The 20,217-nt window shown below is 37.4% G+C and overlaps 1 protein-coding gene across 2 annotated transcripts; it reads right to left on the bottom strand.

Annotated features, from left to right (window-relative positions):
* Positions 1–201: 201 nt before the first annotated feature.
* Positions 202–19,350, bottom strand: LOC140372530 (TANK-binding kinase 1-binding protein 1-like). Of its 2 annotated transcripts, none has more exons than XM_072459660.1 (8): positions 19,232–19,350; positions 17,341–17,445; positions 15,180–15,327; positions 12,088–12,290; positions 9,998–10,062; positions 3,550–3,665; positions 1,886–2,646; positions 202–1,077 (listed from the first exon to the last, which is right to left on the bottom strand). In XM_072459660.1, the coding sequence occupies exons 1-8, from the start codon at positions 19,346–19,348 to the stop codon at positions 949–951; spliced, it is 1,644 nt and encodes a 547-aa protein (XP_072315761.1). In that variant the 5' UTR covers positions 19,349–19,350; the 3' UTR covers positions 202–948. The 2 variants fall into 2 exon arrangements, with proteins under 2 accessions (XP_072315761.1, XP_072315762.1); XM_072459661.1 differs by having other exon boundaries at positions 9,998–10,059.
* Between the last annotated feature and the right edge of the window lie 867 nt (positions 19,351–20,217).

Raw genomic sequence — 20,217 nt, 5'->3', positions numbered from 1 at the left:
TTTCTCAGTTTAATAATCTTAAAAGGACTCTGAAAAAATCTGAAATATATGTACTAAACAATGTGGTAATAACAGTCTTGTATATGGATGTTCAAACGGAATTTTACCACAGCTTGTATGATTGTGTGGGATTGAAATAATACTAAAATTTGGTGTTACAGTCCAAACATAATAATCCATTTAAAAATGTTTTTGCCTGAAAACCAGTTCACTGTCCTTGGCACTTACTTCTGCTTAATGTACTGAAAGTGAAACATAGAAAACTGTAGCTGCGTGAAAGCTAAGTCGTGACACTTCTGTTCTCCCTGATCATTTGAATTACTTTAATCATACACTGTAAAAAACAAATCTATAAAGATACAGCAAAACACTGGCAGAAAAGGTTATCAGAGCGTTTCTGTAAAATAGGCGACTGAATGTAAAATGCATAATTAATAAACATTGTACATGCATATAAAATAGCCAACGCACCTATTTTACCATTACCCAATCTGAAATTTACTGTAGGCCTACTAAAAAGACGAAATTGTAACTATAAAAAATATCAGTCTGGTTCATAGTCATTGTATATTTTCACAGTAAAAGTTTGGCAACCAGAACTCCCAGTATTTTACTGTACTTTATTTTATTACAGTGTACAGAGCCCCTAAACTTTTTTTTTTTAAAGATACTAACCTCAGCCAAAACACTTTGAAGCAGTAAGACTATACCTGAAACCGCCTGTAACCACACAACAACAAACAGCAGCGCTGACCATAGCATACGTGCAAAAAACCTCCAGAACAAATTTCACTTTTTCTCAAGCAAATAGAAACATCCTTGTACCGTATTTCCTCCTTTAAAACCTCCTCAGTCGTCCTATAGGCCTTTTCCATTGACCTGCCCGTGTGTCTTTTCCCCTCTTATACAATGTGCAGGGCAGGTGTGTGTTTTCCGTTGCCATGGCGATCAGATCTTGCTGTTCTCCAGGTGGGAGTCGATGTGCTTGATGAGCGCGTCGTCCGGGTAACCCACGGGGAAGATGAGCTGACACAGGGGGCAGCTTCGCATGTCGCTCTCCTCCGTCTCCATCCACAACTGAAAACACAAGGCGAGTTCAGTAAATAAATACACACGTTCACAGTGGCAGCACCGTCGTAGTGATTGTACTATTACTCATTCAGTGGGCGTCTGCACTTCACACTTTGACAACTACTTCGATCTAAATACACCTGATTAATTCACGAGAAAACTTCTGGTCGTTTGTGGGCTGTAATTGGGAGAACACAGATTGTAGCTAAGCACTTCTTTAAATGCTGATTCTGAGCCTGTGGAATTCCTAATTTTAGCAAGTGCACTTCGTGTCCTATATGTCTTTTAATATTTTGGATTAACATTAACTCTAGCCAACTTCTAGGTGAATTATAACTTTTAGGGAAATTTGGGCTATGACACATTCTTTTTTTTTGTTATATTTGAGTGATATTTTAAGTTTAGGAGATAAAGAAACAACTTGAACAATTAAAAAACATGTGGACTAGTGCAGAACGTGGACAAATAGCTTATGCGTTTGACACGCAGTAGGGTATTGAAAGCTTTTGAAACATTTTTTAAAATACAAAATTAGCAATAACAATACAATTGACAATAAAAGGCTGCTTAATGGTGGCTTTTGTAATATTTGTACTTATGGTTTCTGACTATTTAAGGTATAGCTAGTTCTGCTTCCACTCCTCTTTGGGACTTTATAGCCTCTGCAGTGCCTCGATAGTCTGTGTCAGCTGCAATGCACATGCAAATATCACAATATTGCAAAATGCAACACCTGCACTATGATATGGCCCAGCTCTAGCCACAGAGGCCAGTGAACAATAAGTTAATGTCAAGTTTCGGTTAGAGCACTCACATTGATGGAGGGCCACGACTGGGCATGCTCCGCAGACATATAGCCCTGGGGGTGGCAGCTGAGGGTGTTGGGCCTCTGGGGGATGGGGAAGACCGTGCAGGAGGCCGGACCCCTCATGGATCCGGGGCCCAATGTGGGACTGAGCACTCCCAGTGTACGTGGCGGGCTTATGGGCTGAGTCCACTCCTCCTCATCCTCGGATGACTGCGGCGGCTGTGGGGCGGGCGTTGAGGGCGGCGGGGGCTCATAATGTAAATGCGCCACCTCCGAGAGCGGGAAGGGCATCTCCCTGGAGTGACGCAGCGAGCTCTCCCCCAGCGACCCGTCCGACAGCGGGCTCTGGATGGGGGACGTGGGGCTCCGCAGCTGATGTCCGTGAGAGGAGCCCAGAGACGGCTGTTTGGGGTAACTCTCGATGTACGGGCGTGGCTTGGGCAGAGTGGACACCGGGTCCAAAGAGAACCTCGGGGGGCAGTGGTACGCAGAGGGGTCCGTCACCTCAGAGTAGCTGCGTCGCCCCTGGAAACTGGCCCGGAGATGCTGGGAGGCGGGGCGGCAGGAGTAGGAGGCGGGGCCGTGGTTGTTGATGTCCAGCAGGGGCGAGCGGCGGTGCATGTCCGGGGACAGGCGCTGCAGGATGGGCGAGCGTCTCTGTTGTAAAGGGGAGTGAGGGGGCAGAGGGGATGGCGAGTGCCGGTGCGAGATGGGGGAGTGTCGCTGGGAGACCGGGGAGTGTCGCTGGATGGGAGAGTGACGCTGGACTGAGGACAAACACACCACAGGGTTAGAGACAGTTTAAGGCTCAGCACTAAAGCTTGTTCACTTTTAGAACAATTATATTTAGAGAGCTCTGTTCCACCTGAAAAGTTATATCAAAGACAGTAACTCTCTGCACACAAAGCAAACGTCCTAGTTATATAACGTTTCAAGGTTGCACAAAACAAACCATTTCCTTTTGTTTAAAACTTTTTGTAGGTTTTGGGTGGCCAGACTATTGCATCTTCACATCATGCCTGCGATGTGAATACAGTCTGTTTTGTACCTTCTCTCACGCCCAAACAAACAATGCAAAAGTTGTGCTTTAGGTGCTTATAACACAATAAAATGGTTGATACATAATTTAACAGTATCTATTCCATTTGGATGAAGTTGTAGTAGTTGATACCTTCAATGTGTTTTCGGACATCTTCACTAGTGATGTACATACAGTGTGATAATGGAGCGGTATCAAAGTATAAATTCTCATCAAAAAAACGATTACCGGTATTTTTAAATATGTGTTTTATAAATACTTATTTGATTAAACAATGAAATACATATTATGTATTTTAATTGGTCTCATCTGCTGTACGCCAAGGTAAAATTCTTTAAAATGCATTTTAATACTAAACTTAAATACATGTCAGTGTCAGATTGATGTCGTGATACTTGACATAGTATAACTTAAAAATAACTAGCATGGCCCATTATCACTATAATCTTTACTCAGTATTTTTCACTTTCTCAGTTTGAGCGCTGACTGAAACTCAAACGGATACAAAGTGTGCACACGTGATATTTGCTACTTCTGCAGACAGAGAAAAATAAAATATGTCTGTCTGTCATGGATTATTTCCTTAAAACAACTGTGTGCGTTGACATTTCCAGTTCCGGGACTTACAGACCTGGACTGGCCTGCTCCTGCGAGGCCTTCCTCAGGATCTCGTTCTGTTTGGAGCTCAAAGCCTGGAGACGACTCAGCTCCTCAGTGAGCTCTGTGTAGGCCAGCGCCAGGTTTACCCTAAGAACAGACAAGAGGTGAGATGCTTATGTTAGTTGTCCCATAGTGTGGTTTCTGATGCAAAAGGTTGTTTTTTCTTTAGTTGTTATTATGCTTCCAGTCTACAACAAATGAATAAGATAAAAATATTTCCTTTAGTTGGAAACATTAGTTTATAGGCTTAAAGGATTACAGGAATATCTTAAATATCTTGTGAAATACTGAATAAAAACTATGCCAATGTTGCCACAGTTACTCAAGAGCTGCAAGATTCATCGCAATTGAATCAATATCGTAATTTGAATCATTGCAATTAGAAAATCATAACGACTGTCATTTTTGAAGTACTATTATTTCCTTACACAACAACTTAATATCTGTTTTATTCTGCATGAAAACAGCCAAGTTTAGATCCGTACAAACATGCTCAATAACACATAGTTTGTACTCTGTGATTAAAATGTAAACTTTGAATAGGAAAAAACAAATAGCAATTTTAATTCGTGTCAGAAAAATAACTGCAATTATGTTTACATTTTGGAAAGTCAATATATTATTAATCCAGCCAATTCTTCTCTCTCTCTTCTTTTTTTTTTTTTCTTTAAACATGTATTATGCATATATTAAACATGTATCATATTTGTTTCATGCAACATTTAACTTTTGCATCCCGAGCTATTTCGCAAATCATCAATTATCTCATCTGCTGAATGACTTGGGTAGTGCAAGCATCACCTCCTCATCGCCGCCTTTCTAATTGAGGAGCACATATTCTTACAGTATTTTTAGAGATGTCACAGTCACGCTGCATAATTGCCGTTTATAAAATCACACCATTCCATGCAAGATGTGCCTTCTCTGTTCACAGGGGCTCGACTGACAGAGCAAGTCTATTTTTAAAGGGCCATAAACGACGCATGTTTTTTTTTGTTTGGGCTTTTTTGCGAGGCTTGTGTGTGTCGTGACCATGGCAACGACTGACTTTTTTGTCTCAAGTCATTAGCTCAAGAGCGGACGCTTTTAATGCCATGACGTAAATGCCAGAAAAGGCTATAATCCAGTGAATCTCTAATTGTGGCGATCCGGTCCTTTTGTTGAAATGCTAGGAACGCTTTGTGATTTCTGTGGATAAATATTTGAAACAAACACTCAAAATAATGCAGTTGCCAAAAAGAGAACTTCACATAAAATAAGTTAAATCCTAGATCTGCTTGCATTTTATTACGTGCATGTGTTTGGCTTGTTAATAATAATAATAATAATAATGTGATACAACATGAAATATAAACTATAACCAATAAAGGCATGCGTGAAATAAGGTGTAGTTTTGGTTAACAGATTTTTCTCTTGTCTGCAGGTTATGGAACAACAAGATTAGCCCAGTAGACAATCAACCTTAGTTATGGCTTTGTTAATTTGTCAATCTTTAGATAGTCTTGCTTTAAAATGGCTGTGTTTGGGGTGTTGATTGCACTACTGAATCATGACTTCAAAATATATAAAACATATCTTCTGTGGCAGTACATTTGCAGAACCACTGATCAGCACATGCAGAAAAGAGAAGCTGCACTTGTATACACCTTGATAAACTAAGATGGGTTTGCAGATATGTAGCGTGTGCGGTTAAGAGGTGAATTCTGAAACGCAGGGAAACAGCAGAAAGGAGATGCAGAAAATAGGAAGTCATACAGTCGCTGCATACAGCCTCAGATCTGATAAGCTTATCTCAAATGTATAACCAATTTTCTATAAACCGCCCGCTCTCTGCCTGGAATAGACTCATTTCATATCTAGATTAGAAAATTAATTAAAGACAAAGATAACGTGAAGACTTAAAACGTAATGTGATCTTGATATCTTCTAAATAGTGAGCGCTTTAACCAAAAAAAAACACATTGAATTAACTGTAATATTCGTAGCTGTCACGGCTAATTTTGCAGCCGTTCGATAACCAATTTTGATCCTGAAACTTTTCTCCAGTTGATGGCAGGAGATAAAAAATGGCAAACAACAGTTCTCCTATATCCCTGGGTTTTCACTGGAAATATACGACCGTCTATTACTCAGGCACTTTCCAAACACATAACTCCTGCCTACACCGCCAACCACCAAATATGCTGCCGGGATGTTCCCACTTTCTGTGCATTTCTTAGTCGCCTGCATATTCTTCACCCCCATGTGTGAAGGCAGCCTATGATCTGTACAACGCAAGAGACCATTTGGAAACACATTCATATATAATCACATCGCTTAGCAAGGTTAGATGACTGGATCGCTGCTAGTTTTGAATTTGTTTTACGATAAAACTAATGTCATCATGTCTTACTTTTATTTTCATTTTTATCCGAGCATCTTTTTTTTATGTAAGGGCAATCAAAGCGCAGTTAGAGTCAAAAGGGCACGTCTAAAATAGGCTTTGCGTCCTGATTTTGCAGCAGTGGGGAAATCAAAGCAGTTAAAATTAGGCTTAGAACAGTTATTAATCAAGATTTTTAGCAAGGACTGAACTGGAAAGTAATTTGAGCAGAATATAGGCTATTTTAACATGACGCTAAAAGACAGTTGTTTATTGTGTGTGTGTGTGTGTGTGTGTGTGTGTGTGTGTTTCTAATGGTTCAAACAAATAATCAGAGCTAAAAATCAGAGCAATTACACTCGCAAAAAAACAAACAATCACAGAGATATTTCTTGTAAATTGTAGACTAAACAGATGTGCCCACCAAGATTTCCACCAGTGTGACTCAGAGCCCCCCGTCTGAGTCTCCCACAACATCCCTCCTAATTTCATTTTCGAAGCCTGACATGCAAATTTGTATCTTTTTCATTTTCATCTTGAACACGCAGACGCTAACTGTCTCGTAAATTCTGCCCCGAAGAGATAAATAGTAAATTTATGGAGCCTCGGAGAAACAACAATATCTTTTTTACTTACAAACGTGGGTGTAGCATATGTTACTCTATATTACCAAAGTGACAATAAATATTTTATAGCTTGTAGCTGAGATCCACAATTAGAGGTGGTAATATCTATTTTCCTTTTATGTAACTTTTATGAAGGTGCCTGCTTGTCAGATGATGCCAGCCGGCCAGGTTGCAGGTCAGATCTGCGGAGAGGCGACAGCATTCACAATGAAAAGCAGTTCTGTTAAAAACTGGATAACAATGATTATTTTAAAAGTGAGCAAGATATATCAAATTTAGATAAGATGCAAAATGTGAATAGTGAGTATATCGTTTAGTAAAAAATACTACAAAAAGAGCTGACTAAAAATAAAAAACGTTTTAAAAAAAGTTTTTATAGTGTAAGGAGATATTTCTGCACTTTTGTGATTGATTATATAGACATTTCACATTTGTTTGATAATTAAACCTCAATTAATACGTTCAAACACGCTTCTCTGTTGTATTGAGATTGTATCGTCTGAAAATCTTCATTTGGAGGCAACAAGAAATACGGAGATGTTCATTTTGAATTTTAATGCCCACTTACTGATTATTTGACAAAAAAGTGTCCTAAATGTGTGCGTTCTGAATTAAATATAAGCTTGAATATCTAACTAATGCATTGTGTATCCATTTGTTGTTTGTCGTGTTTTGTGCAATCTTTTTATAGCTTCATCTCACTGACCTGCACAGAACGACTGTTAAAGACCAACGCCTCACACTAAAGGGCTTTTCACACTTTTTTCACGGTTTGAAAATGACTTTCTTTTAGGGAAATGCACAGAGGTGTTAAACGCTCCTCACATAAGACACACTACAAATAAGCAACCATGCAATGTAGTCCATTATTATTAGTATTATTTGTCTTATGCCATCTATTTTTATTATTATTATTATTATTGTATTTTATTGTATTTTAATTTTTAATTTTCCCTATTAAGATATGAGAGTTAATAGTTTTGTTAATAAGAGGTTTTGTTCATAAGAGTTTTTCGATTATAAGTTATCTGTCTTCTCCCCCTGTATCTACTGCGTTGTAACCAAAATTTCCCCATGTGTGGACAATAAAGGAATATCTTATCTTATCTTATTATATTCTTCATATCCTTACACCCAAAGTAATTTTATGGCAAATGCTTTCTTTTAACTATCTTTGACTAGTGATAATAACACTAATAACATTGATAAATATGAATATGAAATTTCCCCATGTGTGGACAATATCTTATCTTATTTTAAATCTCGACAATTATTTCTCCTGATTACTTAAAAGTGGCCATTTATTGTAAACTGGTCTCTTTTCAAAACGTGGAGGAGGTGAGTCAGAGGCAGTGCCATGTGGCAGCGACTTTCCAAAACTGTGGCGCTTGTGGTCTTAGTATGACTCTAAAAACATAGTAGTTATCGGTTGATTGGCTCTAGTTTACTGAGATTTGAGGTAATTAAGTTTGGGCAGTCGAATACAAAAACACCTAATGCAACCAATGTCATTTACAGATTTGAAAACTTTTGTACTATCAATGTTATTGGCGTCAAAAGGTGATTTACAATAATTTGGCTAAAATGTTACGACAGTTTTACACTATTGTCCATAAACTAAATAAAACTGATTTTCAAGTCTGATGAAATAACAATACAAAAAAGTGTAAAATCTCTCCACACAACTATTTATTTTGTTGTCAACTGAAAGCAATTTATTCATTATATTGAATTTGTTTGCTTGTGCATATACAAAAAATAACTATCATCAAAAACTATCAAGCATTTTTCCTAACATTTTATGCTTTTTCTGTATTGATAACTTTGACACTGCACAGAAATGAATAATGACATAGAGGAGTTACATTTCAACAGCCCTTTTAAAAAAACAACCCTTGCAGTTTACTCTAAATGGGACAATTACAAGAAAAAGCTTTGCCAGATGAAAAATAGACACTGTAGGTTTGTGTGGCAGGTGTGATTGATATTGTTGACTAAAACTAAGAGGTGACCAAGGTTTGGAAACAGCAGTGGGTATCCACCGCTGTGTGTCAGTGTCTGAAGTTTTTGTTTCACTTTGTACCAATTGAAACATTTGTGGGCTTTGACTGTGTGGGTGGGAACAGCCCGACGTGCCGCAGTACACTCACATCTACGGCGCAAAAGCACCATTCTTACGTTCTGATTACATTTTCATAACCACCACTCCTATTAGCGAAAGGCTCACCTCAGATCATGCCTGATTTTAAAATGTCATCAATCATGTCCTCATAACAGAAATATTAGTATTTATTTAAATGTGTGTAGATTTGTATCTATTACATTATGTTGCCTTGCTGATTTTACCTTTTCAATTAAACAAAAAAAACAAACAATTCTTCATGTTAAATCTTATCCACACTAAAAAGTTGCTGTACTAAAGTACTGCAGTCTGTGCATGACAGTGAGGCAGGTCACGTTGTGCTTACACTGCCACCTACTGTTGCCAAGAGTCACTTCCCCTGAGTCAGTGTGAAATGTCAGTTTTATAGGACTTAAATAGCTCTTTGTTTTTATTTTATTCTGCACAAATGTTGCCATTAAAAAAAAAAAAATCTGCTTTTGCAGTTTTGATGAATCCATTATGATAATGAATTAAAGGAGACGTGTTTCAGGTGCTTAGTATCCAACTATAACATTAGTAGATTCACATTTTACAATTTGTTATTTATAAAAAACAACAATAATCTAAAATGGCTTAGCAATAGAATCAGGTCCATAGAATTCCTGTTCAAATTTGCAGAATTGTCATAAAATCCGCCTCCTCTTCATAGAAACGTTTCAACATTACAAGCAGCAGATTGTCATTAGCCTGTTTTATATTTGAAAAGTGACTTTGTGACATCTTAGAACCAGACATGTATGACTCGGAGTCTTAATTTTGTACTGGGATGTGGACAGGGATAGGGGGTAGGTGAAAATAGGAATTTTATGAGCGTGATGTGACAAGGTTGATTTAGCACAATACACCCCCTTTAAAGAAGCTATTGCTGACACATTTACATAGTGAGTGCACGCCACCACCAGAATGAACTCAAAACACAAAGATGAATCATGATTTATCAATGCTAAAACTTAAAGATCCAACGGCTTGAACGTAATACCACTTAAATCGTATTTTTCATGATGAACCTAATCTTGTTCACCTTGACGATAATGTTTTGTTGCCTCCACCACTGCTTCATGGTGCTCAGTGGACCCCTGTTGTTGTCTTCCAGTAATTCTCTGTCCACATGGAAAGGGTTCTCCTCGCCTCCTTTGTGATCACTTCTGACAACCATCTCCGCTCCTGGGATCCTGTCTCCATCGTCTCTTATTCAATTGCACTTTGAACCTCCAACCCCCCTTCTCGCCCCTCTTCCCACCTACCTCCACAATGCACCGGTACTTACTGTTCGTCTCCAACCTTCTTTATCCACTCCACATCGCACTGCTTGCACGGCGAAGTCATTTCCTGCTAAAATAGAGCGTGAAATTAGATTAGTATGCACGGGCAGGTAGGAAATATTGGACACAATTTGACAGCTGAAGCCTATTGAGAGAACATGGTTGGCAGAAGCTTGATGGGCTCAGATTGTTCGGGGGTCAATAGCTGCTGATGTGTATTTTTTTCCAGCGAGTGATGTGTTTAGTTGCAAGCAGCGCCGATACCGTAGCATACTGTTTTAATTGATTGTCTTGACCTCTTTAAGTTGCAATCACAAATACATTAGCCCCGTGTTAATACTTAGCATCGGTGAATTGAGGCCTGCAGTTTCCATTCCAGCTCAGTGCCAACGCTAAGCTGACAAGGTTAGAAGCACATTTCCCAATAAGGACAGCTCCGTTTAACACTGTCCCTCTGGTGCTGGTAAACTGTCTGTCATGGGGCTGTGCTGTACAGGCCCACAGTATCGGTACAAAAAAGGCAATAGAGAAGCAGACGATAAAACCTCATTTGTAGTTAGTAATAATTAATAGATATAAGGTACAATTTGGAATGTTGTTGTTGTGTCTTTAGGCAAGGAATGTCGGCCACCTTGCCATATGAATGTGGTGTGTACGGTGAGTGGGAATGTGGTGCAGGAGTCGACAGGCAGTCGTTTGCTGGTAAGGCAAGTTTATTTGTAGAGCCTAATTTGTACACAAGGCAGTTCAAAGTGCTTCACACAACATAAAACAATGCACAAAGACATGTCAGAAATCACAAAACAGTTTGGAGTACAGCCCACAGTGAGCTATACAGCTTTCGTCCAAAAGATGGCAGTAGCAACGAGTGTGTGACTCACTATAGACCCATAAATAATCAAGATATGGTCATTGTCAATGATATGCTTATGTCTTTTGAATCGGTCAGTAAACATGTAAAAACATGTGGTTTGGAGTAGTTTTCTGCCTGGTAAATCCACAATGATATCAATATAAAGAAAAAAGATCACAGATGACTTCTACAGAGTAAAAGAACGAAGCATAAAACACTGTTATTCTGGGGTGAGAGAAGTTTATCATTTATTCTAAATGATCCATGACCATGAACTAGTTTCATGTGCCTGAGTCACAGAAAAAAAAAAAAAAATGCACGATACTCTTTGAGTTTGACTCAAGGTGCGACAGAGGGCCTAATGACTAGTAAAAAAAAATAAAAAGTGTGCATTCTGGATCCCAGGCACAAGAGTTTGGACTTTCAAGAAGTAAATTGGACTATTTTCTTGTGTTTAAGGACACTGAATAAAAGCAAGTACATTCCAATCCAAAATTGTGATTGATCAAAATGATTTATTTTCCAGACCGCCCAACTATACAGGCATTGTCAAATTAAGCCTCAATACTTGATAATGTGGTACAGTTCAAATCTTCCATTTTGAGTATTTTTACTATTTTAAATTGCTCTCGCGCACACTCTTTCTCTCTCCTAGTTTTAATTAAAGGCTTATTTAATAATGATTGAGAAGTCATTTTACGCTTGACGCGATCTAAATGGTAGAAATTATTGGACAATAATATCTCATTCATTTGCAATAGACCTGGAAGACTATTAAAGTTTCAGGCAGAATTAATTTAGAAAAAGTGCACTTACAAAGCCGCCCTCAGAAAGGTCACTCTGTAATTACACGCTAATGGCTAAACGTGGCTAAACCAAACTTCAGTCATGTTGCTATCCATCTTCATTCACTGAATTGACAAGAGCCTTCTGAATAAAATATTGCAAATAGCCATCACATGCCAATAATCAGTCTTTTCTACTATCCATCCTGCAAAAATTGGCCTATATTTATGTTATTGTTGTTAATGTCTGATCACATACTGCTTTAAAAAAATCAGTAATGGCTTTTTACGTTAAAGTGACATATTGCTATCGTAAGTGTGTAAAGATGCATTCACACTTGGGCCTAAATTTAGCCTATATTAGCCCTGATGTGAACTTTTTTATTCCTCTATAAAAAACAAAATATCCCGTGTTTTTATGGAACAAAAATGGTGACCTTATAGTCTCAGCACTGACCCTTTCTCGCTGGTCGTTCTGCATTCGTCTGATGTCCTCCTTCAATCTCTCACACTCTGCCTTTTGCTCCTCCTCCCGCTGACACGCCCCTTGAGCCTCATGACGCGCCCCTTCAAGCTCCGCCTCCAGGCGCTGGAGTTTCAGGTCCGACAACGCGTCCAAGCTACGGGAGCTCTGCAGGGTCATTGCAGGGCAGTCCAGCACTAAGAGAGGACACACACAAACAATCAATAGACCCAAAATACTCAATTAGAATAAGAATAGTCAAAAGTCCAGAATGGAGGCGGCTTGAGGCAAAAATGAAGAGGACCATTAAACATTTTCAAGTATTAACTTTTATTTAACTGGACAATACTAATGGTTTTAAGTCTTCACAAGAACAAAAATAAGCAAACAATTTGATATATATATATATATATATATATATATATATATATATATATATATATAATGTATGTATGTATGTATGTAAAAAGAATATACATAACAAAACACAACCAGAGAGCGAGAATTAAAATAAAAATACCAATAGACAATAAACTGAACATCCCAAAAAACACTATAATGGATGGCACATTTAGATTTAAAAAGTTATGTTTTTTTTCCTCCTGCCAAAAGTATGTTCCAAATATATCTGTTATTTGTGTCCATGGAGTTTTGAGGAAGTACATAGTTCTAAAACTGAGTGGGATGTCAAAAACAGTTTGCAGTGCTTTTTAAATTTCTGTCCAATATTTATGAGCAACAGGACATGAAAAAAATCAATTTTCCAGCCACAAAATAGTTTTTGAGCTTCAAAATAGTATAATTTGTGGTAAAGTTTGTAAAGTTTCCTGTAGTGTCTTTCATAATCTATAAATAAATAAACAAATACTGTATTTTCCGGACTATAAATCACACCGGAGTATAAGTCGCACCAACCAAAAAATGCACAATAGCGAAGAAGAAAACATATATAAGTTGCACTGGAGTATGAAATGCATGTGAAAATAACAAATAATATCACATATAAGTCGCTCCGGAGTATAAATATAAGTATATAAGTATAAATATAAGTATAAGTCGCACCCCGGCCAAAATTATTAAAAAAAGGTGCGACTTAAAGTCCGGAAAATACGATAATGTAAAATACAACATTAATAGGGTGCACGGTGGCAGATAATCTCTGTGGAATTTGAATATTATAAAAAGAAATTTGCATGACAGGACCAGCGCTTTAATATCCTGCCACAAGGGGTCAGTAATGGAACAATTATAGTAAATTATTTAACTCTGAAACATTATGGCTGTGGTGAAGAATAATTTAACAAGAAACTTAAAGGTTAATGATGTAACTTTTCTGGTAGATGTACTAGCTTATTTCCATAGTGATGTTATTGCCTTGCCAAGAATGTTCCACAGTGAGACTCATCTCCATGGAGCCTGCTCACGATTAGAATGTGCGTTTTCAAGGCATTTCTGATCAATTAAAACACCAGCCACCATTAACAAAATGCTTGATATGTTAAATGTCATACCGTGGAACTTTCCATGGAAACAAGCAGGCGTATACAATACCAGAAAAGTTATGCAGTGCCCCAATAAAAGCAAATCTGTTCAGGGTGATTCATGCATTTCACGAAAACTGTAAATATGTATAAAGTTTAGTTTTATTGTCTAAGCTTCTTTCTGACGCCGCTGCTGCCGTTACTGTACAACAAAAGCACTGACTTCTTCCAAGGCCGGTGTCTTTCAGCTTGTACCTGGGTTCTGTGATCCGCGTGGGCATACTATGATTCAGCCGCTTACACATTACGTCCTTGAGCCAGGAAACACTGCACCAATGTGGAAAATAAATCACATTTTTCTCCTTTTTTATCAAGCTTTCAACCTGTACTTATCCAGCAGTGCAGTTAATCTCAAGGAAGGGATTAATCAACATCATAAAATAGCCTACGCATCTATTAAAGTCTTTTAAATCGATGTAACGCCTATGCAAAACGTCTTTTTGCCACCAATCGAGGCATCTGTTGAGGTGGCGTTGACGTGTTTTCTGATTTTTTCATGAGCCTCCCACTGCCTCAACAAGGACATAACACTGTTCAATGTTCTGAACTGAGAAGAGCTTAAAGAAACATGGAGTTAGCATGTGGTGCAGAGGAGAGCAGGTTTTACGGCCATGCTTTTGCTGACTGTGTGGAATACGTAAACAGCAACATAACTCATCAGATGTGCGTTTAGTGCAGGAGGTTTTGCTTTAGGAACATGACTCACTTTCAATTACATTTTTAAATCTAGTAAATCACATAAATGAAGATCCAAATGTCTTGGTAATATTTTTTCTGTTGTTGAACAAATAGTCGCTGTGATTTTCTAGATGCTGACAAGATGACCTTTATCAAATTGATTTACACCATTTTTATCTGTCAAGCATTTTGCTTACATTTAAGACAGAGTGCAGAAATAGACTTTACGCTACATAATCATAGTCACACTTATTGTGCATAATTTTATTTATTTATACACTTACAAGCTATTTATTCTGTCCATTTAGACTTAGCCAGTTATAGTAAATTTGTATTGGTTATTATATTTATTTCCTACCTGCACCGTCTGTGTTAGATTTAATTCTACCTTTAATAGTTATTTATCTTGATTTGTAGGACAAATAAAGGTTCTCTAATCTTATATAATCTTATTTCATCTTACATTTTCTAATTAGAAAACACCTTTGGTATCTATCAAATGATAAAGTAACACAGGGAATTCAATAAACAATGGTCGTCACTATGGCGTCATTCTTTAATTTACCAGTAGTTAAATTACCGGTAAATTAAAGTAATATTAGGAAACATATTTGAAAAACTTAACAATTTTTCCAAAAGATTGTATACATTTTTCTGATAAATAACCTATAGCCATTAGATTTGCAATGCCTGGATTCTGAGTACAATACTGTGTGCAGGAGCAGGAACCATTTAGACAAGTACGTCTTCCACCGTTACGTTTCGATTACTGGAACAATCCATATGAATCTTGCAGCCCTAATCCTGATTTCGAGATGACCAGTGGAGTGATGTTCAGAGTAAAGAGGCCTCGGCGGTGGTTCTTACTGTGAGCGTCGGGGCCGGCGTGCAGCTGCAGGTATTGCATGTCTTTGCTGTGCAGTTGGATGTTGAGTTTTTGGAGTGAGTTGTCTCTTTGTCTCAGAGCAGACTCCAGACCCAGGATCCGCTCCACGTGTTTCTCCACCAGGCTCGTCTGAAAATGTGGGAAACACGTCGTAATCTCCTCTCAGCTTAAGATGTTTGTAATTATTTAATATATCAATATGTATTATATGCAGAGCGGATTAAGAAAGCAAAAGCCTAATCCAATGAGGTTTTACATTGTATTCCAAAGCAGCACACTCGACAACAGTAACAAGCAACGGGATTATGATGTTAAAGCTTGCAGTTCTTATGATGATTTATGTTATTCTCACAAACTAGTAGTATATCCCAGCAATATGGCAGATGTTACTAATTCAAATCATACGTAACTGCAGAGTTTATTGAATTTTTTTGGATTATCGTTTTTCTACTTTTGTCCTTCTATTTGTCCGCCACTAATATGACGTGTAGGTATTTATTTGACAATCTTGCCCAACCTAACATAACCCTTTTCAATTGGGACTGGCACAAAACGTGGTGGTTTATGATTTTTGTCACCTCTATGACTCTAAAATCATAGGAATTCTGCCACTTATCTTTGAAATGACATTATAATACAGGTTTACAAGGCAAACTTTAAGACGCACAGGCCTCTTTATCAGAAGTTTTCCCAAATTGAATCAACAGAAGTCAATGCGTCTCAGGATGAGCGGAAGTCAATGTGTCTGGAGCGGGAGATGGCCGATGTTAATGAGTGCGGCCTCAGTCTGGAGGCGACATTGACACTGTGTCACTTGGCAGTCATCCGTCAGTCCTGGACTAAACCCCGTCCTTTTAAATCAGTCCAAGCCTCCCCCCTTTAAATCTGTCCAGGCTAAAAACTGCTGAGTCTGCACCAAACAGAACTCAATGGACTTTAGGGACGATCACAAACATTATCTAAGGAACTGGAGCCACAAAGTCTGTCCACGCACAGGGACCAAACTTGGTGTGAGACGCATTTAAAACAGTCTGGATTCTGTGTGGCAAAAGCGTACTAATCTTTGCAAAGTTCGGAAAGTAATAAAAGTTTTTTTTCAAAAGGAAATTACTTTTTAATGGGCAAGAGGAACAGAAATAGTAACGTGAACTAATGTAGTATGTCTAATGTTTTCTGTCATGCGCGCCGCCAGCATTTTAAAAAGGAATCCACGTCATATTTTCATCTGAAGCAGCGTTTTGAACCTTGTGTCTAGCGTAAACGTGACTTGTTGTTCTTTCTGTTGTTGTCCATGCCTTCAGTGTTTGTGTTTTCTGCCCACTTATTTATTGTATTGTTTACATTTTTTGTAAATTTGTAAATGTAATTATTATGTTTACATTAATTAGCGTGACCGTTAACAAGAAACCGCAGATGGAACATTTTTAATTGGCTACTCTCATAAATGCAATAATACTGTCACTAAATAACAAAATTAATAGACATACCAAGGATCTACAGCAAAACATTATGGGAGATTTTTGGTGAATAAAGATGTATTTCTTCTATGTTGTCCAACACTCGCACTTCCAGACACGAAAAAAAAAAGTAAGTAAGTAAGTAAGTAAATAAATAAGTAAATAAATAAATAAATACATACATAAATAAATAAATAAATAAAACAAGTCTGTTAATTTAAAGTTTTACATAAATATAATGCTGCAACTAATTCATATTTTAAGAAGTCAAATCTTTTTTTTTTGTCAATTATTCAATCAAACGATGAGACCTACATTTTAACCAACTAAAAATGGAAATATTATGTTAATGAATATTTACAACAGTGTGGCTTATTATAGAAACAATCTGAAATTGTTTTATTATTATTAAAGGTCATTTGTCGTGTGTTTTAGAATCTGTATAGTCCAGATAATGAAAACGATTAACAAAATACAATCAAGATTATTTTAATACTCGACAATTATTCTGATATATTTCCTTATATTACCATTATATTCACACAAGACACAGTGACAGGGGGCAACAGGAGTCGAACCCCCTGCCTTTTCGTTACCGGGGGAACACATCTACAGATCTAATGCCACTTGTCGGCCTAAACTGATGCGTCGACACTGAACACAAGCGTTTGAATGTCTCTCTCACCATCTTGTCCAGGTCTCTTTGGAGGTTGCTCTTCTCCAGGTGGATTTTTTCATACGCCTGGATCACGTCCTCCAGCTGCTCCTCGCGCTCCTTCCTCTTCTGGAGCTGTACCACACGATAAAAACCTGACTTCAACTTTTTCACACTTCAAGACAGTGATGGGGAAATCGAACTTTCAGAAGACGTTTTTAGATGTGTCTTTTAAAAGGTAAAAATGGCTTCACTTTTGACATTGCAATTCAAAACAATAATTTAAAGAAGCTCCTATTCCTCCTCTTTTTTCTCTTTTTTTATGCTCGTTATCCTGCCGGTTTAGTCTCCACAGAGTAATTATAGTGTTACTTCCCCTGGATGCTATAATCACATGTTATTTGACAGAGCAGAGGGCAGTGCAGGAAGTCAACCTAATGATAGAAATAGGGAGATAAATTAGAACATGTCGCCATAAAAGGATTTGCAGTAGGCGAGTTATACGTGCAGAGATAAGTACAAGTACAATTGAGCATGTGAAGCAGAACAAAACTTTCTGTAGAGACTGTTGCCAAGGTGAGCTGCATTCATCAACAACAATATGGCAGAAGAGACAGAACTTGGCAGGTACATTTATGCAGTTTTAGAACAAATAAATCTATAAATATGAATGTAGATAATTGTTTTAATTAACGGTACAAAAAGTGGTAAATCTGCATAAAATGTATCTGCCAACCATTAGTAATTGTTATTTCAGTTAATCAAACTCTAACCACATTTACCATCCTTCTATCTAACTAGCGAGTTTAGTGATTATTGGCGAGTACTGTGCATATTAGTTAAAGCCAAAATTGCAGTTATAAAGTTGCACTATGTAACTTTCCTGGTTTGGATTCTGTCACCTGCTTTTCTCCTTTGCAATATTATGAATTTGACTTCATCTTCATCTTCATCAACTACAATTCCGTAGTTTGGCATTACTGTTTTAATAAAAAATACCTTGAAAAACCTGCATTCTTACTCCACAGATCTGAACTTGATCAAATAAAATTATCCATTCAATTGATACTTAATAAATGACAAAGAAATCTGTTAAATCTATTATGGCTATTGCATTTTATGGATTGTTAAATTAATTATCGCGCAATGGAAATTCCCTCAAGGCGTCTTGCAAAGATGAAAGCCAAACTTCAGCTGCCAACACGTCACCATTTTAGCACTTTGTTTACATGAGAGGTAGTTTATGTATGTTTTCAGTCTCTTCTCTATGTTACACGCCATTCCATGCATTTAAAAAAATCTATATTTGTCCTTAACACATTTAGACATAGCAGATTCTTGAACTTTAAAAAGCCCTTTTCATAGAGATAAAATTATGGCTAAATACTTTACAGTTCATTAAAAACACACGCACATCCCACACAACCAAAGATAAGTTGATCCCAGTTATGTTTTATGTTAAAGCCGGCTCGATGATCCCATGTCACAGCGCTAATGTAGATTTTCCTGAAACACAGTCACACATATTCTGCTTAGGCTGCTCCTTTTAATTAGTCCTGGACAGTTCTGCTGTGCACTGTATCCACCAGGACTGACCTAATTTAATTACTCCCAAGTTCCTACGCAAAAAAATAAAATAAATGATGTTGTAAACTTTCTTCTTAACAAACGGCCAATGTTGTTTTAGTCCATTTTGTGCCCATTTGATAGAGGAGAATGTGCGACAGGAAACAGAAAACAGAAACTCTCGTCAATTACCACTTTATACAAACATACACATCTCCTATAACACTACGTTCTGAACGATTCCCGTGTGTAAACTTCCTTTTTTGTCTTTAGCAAATATTCTTTGATTTGTACTTGTATTTTCACCCTAGATGCAGATATTAATGCAGGATCTTGGTGTATTTTGAAGAAGTACCTCGTGTGTCAGGACGTTAACCCTCTCCACCAGATTCCCATTTTCAGACTGAAGCAGAGCCGTCTCTTTGCTCTCGAAGGAACAGTACGAGTTATCTTCTCCAAACTCACTGATCATCGGAAACTGCAAAGAAAAACAAAAACACGAACAATGAAAAATCAAGCGACTGTGTGTTTTTCCCGACTTAATACAATTCCTGTTTTGTTGCGTGATTACATTTGCAATTTCCCTGCCGCTTTTCCCACAAACGTCTGTAATTTTTGATGAGTTCACACTGGCATCATGAAAAATGCAGCTCTCATCAACTGTAACTGTGTGCGCCCCAGATATCATGCCGTACTATTGATGGCATTATACTCATTTTTAATACATTGGCGGTTTTGTACTACAACTGCAGAAAGAGCAGGAAGCAGCAGCAGCAGATTTTTATAGTTTGAATATGTTTTGAAAGCTACTTTATGTCCCACATATACTTTGCAGAAGCAGTTTTTATAGGTCAACACTCTTGTTTTATTGTTTTCCTGTAATGTTCCGTAGTATGGCATTAAACTTTTTCATTATCATGGAGACAGGTCAGATCTGCTAATAGTAAGAATATTTTAGTTTTTTTTTGTTTTTTTTAACAATACAAACACCTGTAATCGAAATAAATGCATGATAAGTTTAATGCCATACTATGGAACATTCCAGGCAACCATCAACAAGTCTAAATTTGGTAAAATTTGTATACAATTTACACTCCCTTATTTTTGGAGAACTAATTACAATATGGCACATTTTTTTCTTCTTCTTGACAGCATTAAAAATACATAACTTAATACTGAACTGAATTTTTTAACCTAGTATTAAAATGTTTAACAATGTGAAGCTGACACATTTTTGTATCCCAAACCTAAAATGTCCATAGAGTGAATGTATTTTTCTTGCAGTTTGGCTGAAGTGAGTTCATTTAGAGGTGAAACCGTTGCACAGTTACATAAGGACAT

Source organism: Eucyclogobius newberryi, unplaced genomic scaffold (assembly GCF_026437365.1).
Source record: "Eucyclogobius newberryi isolate DKJ021-1_F unplaced genomic scaffold, fEucNew1.0.hap1 SCAF_242, whole genome shotgun sequence".
Classification (NCBI taxonomy): Eukaryota; Metazoa; Chordata; class Actinopteri; order Gobiiformes; family Gobiidae; genus Eucyclogobius; species Eucyclogobius newberryi.
This window is presented reverse-complemented; position numbering and strand designations above follow the sequence as displayed.